At 35.5% G+C, this 4,209-nt stretch overlaps 1 protein-coding gene across 1 annotated transcript; it reads left to right on the plus strand.

Annotated features, from left to right (window-relative positions):
* The first annotated feature begins 1,730 nt into the window (after nucleotides 1–1,730).
* LOC110775477 (protein SPOROCYTELESS) lies at nucleotides 1,731–3,476 on the plus strand. The gene is made up of 3 exons (XM_021980082.2): nucleotides 1,731–2,369; nucleotides 2,466–2,624; nucleotides 2,947–3,476. Exons 1-3 carry the CDS (start codon nucleotides 1,806–1,808, stop codon nucleotides 3,247–3,249), a joined length of 1,026 nt encoding a protein of 341 aa, XP_021835774.2. The 5' UTR covers nucleotides 1,731–1,805; the 3' UTR covers nucleotides 3,250–3,476.
* Nucleotides 3,477–4,209: the final 733 nt, after the last annotated feature.

Below are 4,209 nucleotides of genomic sequence, written 5' to 3' on the forward strand. Positions count from 1 at the left end.
CTTAATGCCATTTAATGTTCCAGCAAAACTTAATTGCATATGTATTTAGTTCTAAATTTTTGTTGTTAAGCATTGTATATGATACTAATATTATGATAATTTTGTTTTTGACGTTTTTCTTTTGGTGTTTATGCTACAGTTTTTTTTTTTTATTTAAAATATAGCTGAAAAGAGACCCGTCATCTATAATAATAGGTCTCTCCTTTTTCATAATAAAAAAATGTTAAAATGTCAAAGAGACCCCCTGTCTTCAATATTAGGTCTGAACTTTTTAACAAAGAGACCCCATTTCTTTAACAATGGGTCTCCTCTATTTATCAAAGAGACCTCATTTCTCTAATGGTGGGTCTCTTCCGCTATTAAATTATTTTTTGAGTCACTAGGAAAACAGACCCCCTTTCTCTAATAAAGGGTCTTTTCTTTCTTAATAAGAGATCCCCTCTAATGAGGGGGTCTCTTTATCAAAGAGACCTGTGAGATAGAGACCTGTCCAGAGAAGGTCTCTTTGGCATATTTAAAAGGGTCTCTTTGCCAATTTTTGTAGTAGTGAGTTCATGCACTCCCCCAGAATTCCTCATGTTGATGCCCTTATTCATACACTGAGATTTGTCAATCACACTGCTGGTCAAGGTATTCTTCTTAAAGCCACTGACAAGCTTACATTACAAGATTTTTCTGACTCTGATTGGGCTGCTTGTCCTACAACAAGGAAGTCAGTCACTGGTTACATCTTACTCTTGGGCAATTCTCCTATTAGCTGGAAGTCCAAGAAACAGTCCACCATCTCTAAAAGTTCTTCTGAAGCTGAATATAGAGCCATGTCTCAAGCTGCTAGTGAAGTTTCTTGGATTGTTAGGTTATTGGAGGAGCTTGGTGTTTCTAACCTACAACCTGTTCAACTCAATTGTGACAATCAATCAGCCCTTCACATTGCAAAGAACCCCATTTTCCATGAAAGAACTAAACACATAGAGGTGGACTGTCACTTTACAAGGGATAAAGTTCTTGAGGGTTTACTGCAACTGAGTTATCTTCCAACTCAACATCAATTGGCTGACATCTTTACTAAGATACTTCCTAGTCCTCAACACAGACTTCTCTCCTCCAAACTTGGAATGACAAATGTTTCTCCCATCCCAAGTTTGAGGGGGGGTGTTGGTATATATACTCCTACTGCAGCCTCTACTACAACTGCATCATGCAGCATACAAGCCAGCAAGCAACAGCATACAAGCCAGCAAGCAACCACCCCTACTGCACGAAGCTTCTAGAAGGAATCAGCTCAACAAACTCCCCTAAATTCTAGGAATTCTGTTAGCTTATTGTTAGCACTGTAATAATCAGTTAGAGTTGTATTAATGCTGATGTGTAGGATTGCTGGCATCTCATTGGTTAGACCACGTAGCATTCAGTGTATATAAACTCATCATTCTGTAATTATCATTCAATCAAGAAGATCAGTTTATGATTTCATCAAACACTTTTCTCTTTCTCTCTTTTTCTTTCTGTCATTGCGTTGATTGTCAATAGACAATCAAGGTTAAACATCAACTGTGAAGTTGATTTTAACATGTACCATAATCATTAATCATTATTTCAAAAAACAAAACAAAAAAACAAAAAGAGTGATCAAGTAGCACCGAAAAGGACAACATCCAAAAGAGCAACATTTTCCTGACTGGAATTCAGCTTAATTGGTTCACCCTTTTTATACCACACCACACCACCCCTCTTCTTCCCCTTCTTCAATTCACTTCACTCCTTCATTTACTCTCTCTCTTACTTTCTCTCTCTACTCAAAACAAATGGCAACTCCCCTTCATTTCATCTCCTCAAATGACCCAAACACACCCTCCACTAACACAACCAACATCTGGCCTCTCATCAACCAAACACAATCAAACCACTATCCCAACCTCAGGCCGGTTCCAAACTCGAACCCGAACCCGAACCCGACCCCAAAACCTCGAGGCCGAAAGGGCAGTGGAAAGTCCCAAAATGGTAAACAAAACAAGGTTCCTCTAAGAGGTGTTGGCATGGCTGAACTTGAACGCCTTCGTGCACTTGATGAACAACAATCCCGTTCTATTCCTACTCCTCCTACCACTACTACTACCAGTTCTTACAATCATAACACTACTACCCATCCTCTAACCGATCCCCGGGTTAACCCGTCTTTTCATCATTCCACCCCGCTTTCTGGTGTTCCAGTTATCCGTTACTGCTTACCGGGTCAACCCATCACGGACCAAAGGATCACTCACCGGGTCGGCATTCCCGAGTCAGCCTCAGCTCCTTACTACCCAGAGCTTCCTTCAATGCCAAACCCTTTTCAACTTGATCATCACTCCTCTCTTACTTCCTTTAAGGTCTCTTCATTATTTTCACTTTTTATTTTTAAATAATTTAAACCCCTTTTTTAAGGTTTTTTTTTACTGAAATTTTCTTTGAATCTGATGTTGCAGAAGAAGAGGGTAATTGGTGAAGAAGCAGTAGGGTTTTCAAAAGGGTATAATGGTAATTTTGGTGGCTTTGATCCCAAAAATGGAGACAACTATAATCACTACTTGGCTCTTAATCATGGAGGTTTTTCATCTAATCATACAATTAACAACGGCAGTGAGGTACATATATTTGTTTATTTCTTATCACCATTTTATACATAAAATAATAACATAAAGTTTCTAATTTCATACGGAGTATGTGTTTAATGATCATCATTAGCCATATATTCTTTGTACCCAATTGTTAAATTTAATTTCTAAGTTTTTAAACGATGGAAATGCTAGTAAGAATACTATGATTTCTCAAATTTTGTAGTGCTTAAATTTAGGTTTAATTTCTCTAATGAAATAAAAAGTTTGGGTTTATTTTTAATTTTAATTTTTGAAGAAAAATTGGTGAAATAATAATGAGAAAATGATGAAAATTTTATATAATTTTCAGGTGGTAGCAATTCACAGAAAATGGAATGGATCAGGAAATGTAATGATGGAGTATGGATTTTTCCCAGGAAAATCAGAAGAAAACACGATGAAATTCGACAATGATAACAACAGTAACAATTACTACCACAAAATGGAAGATTTGAACCTAAAAATGGGATTTTTCTCAGATTCTTCTTCAGCTTCTCCATCTCCGTCTCCGTCTCAGTCTCCTTCATCATCATTATCTTCTCTCACAACAGCAACTACAACTACTACTTCCAACACCTCTGTTGACTTGTCCTTGAAGCTTTCTACTTATTAGCCCTTAATTAACCTTTTTAAGTTGTAATTATTAATTAACTATTGGGGTTTTTTTTTTAACAAAAAGAGAAATTAACTTTCTGTTATTTTACATAATTTGTGTAATGTTCAGAAACCTAAACCTAAAAAGTAGTGCTTATAATTTGCTTCTTTTGGTTACTGTTCTTGTGATGCCAAAACTGTAGTATGTCATTAATTATTAATACAAAATATAGTACTTTATGTTTTTTTTTTGGGTGTGGATTTTATCATTAAATGAGTGAATCTTATTATTTATATGATATTTAATGATAAATATAATGGCTAGACATTTATTATTGGTTTTATATAATTTATGATGAATAAGGAGTAAATTTATTGGTATGGATTTTAATTTGTTTTTGCTATTTGCAACATTAAAAGTGGTCAGGATCTATGATTCAGTTTTTAGATAGCCAATGCAGTTAGTGTGATTGTACTTGTACAAAAAATTTGATGTTCATAACTTATTTGCTGCTTAGAAGTTATAGCATGGTAGTACCACTTTTCTAATATGGGACATTTAAGTCATTAGTGAAAGGACTAAACACCGGCCTCACGATCCCTCAACACGCTAACAAGTGTAATATATGCATAGTACTTCACGTATTGGTTAGTAGGTTACTACTCTCTCCGTCACAAAAAAAAAAAAAAAAAAGTTGGTCTCGGTACCCAATTTGATTATAATATGGGACATTAGTGAAAGGACTAATCACCGGGCCTCACGATCCGTTGACATACTAACAAATAAAATGTATGCAAAATCGCATATGAAATTATCACACTATAACATATTGTGATCAAGGTAAATTAAAAAGGATCGGATGTTGCAGTATTAGTTGAAATTCCCTCAGTTACTAAAAGATTATCTATCTGATTACCTATTGATGAATTTAAGTAGTAAATGTGAAACGAGTTGGATCATACAAGACGTACTTGCTCT

Source organism: Spinacia oleracea, chromosome 4 (genome assembly GCF_020520425.1).
Source record: "Spinacia oleracea cultivar Varoflay chromosome 4, BTI_SOV_V1, whole genome shotgun sequence".
Classification (NCBI taxonomy): Eukaryota; Viridiplantae; Streptophyta; class Magnoliopsida; order Caryophyllales; family Amaranthaceae; genus Spinacia; species Spinacia oleracea.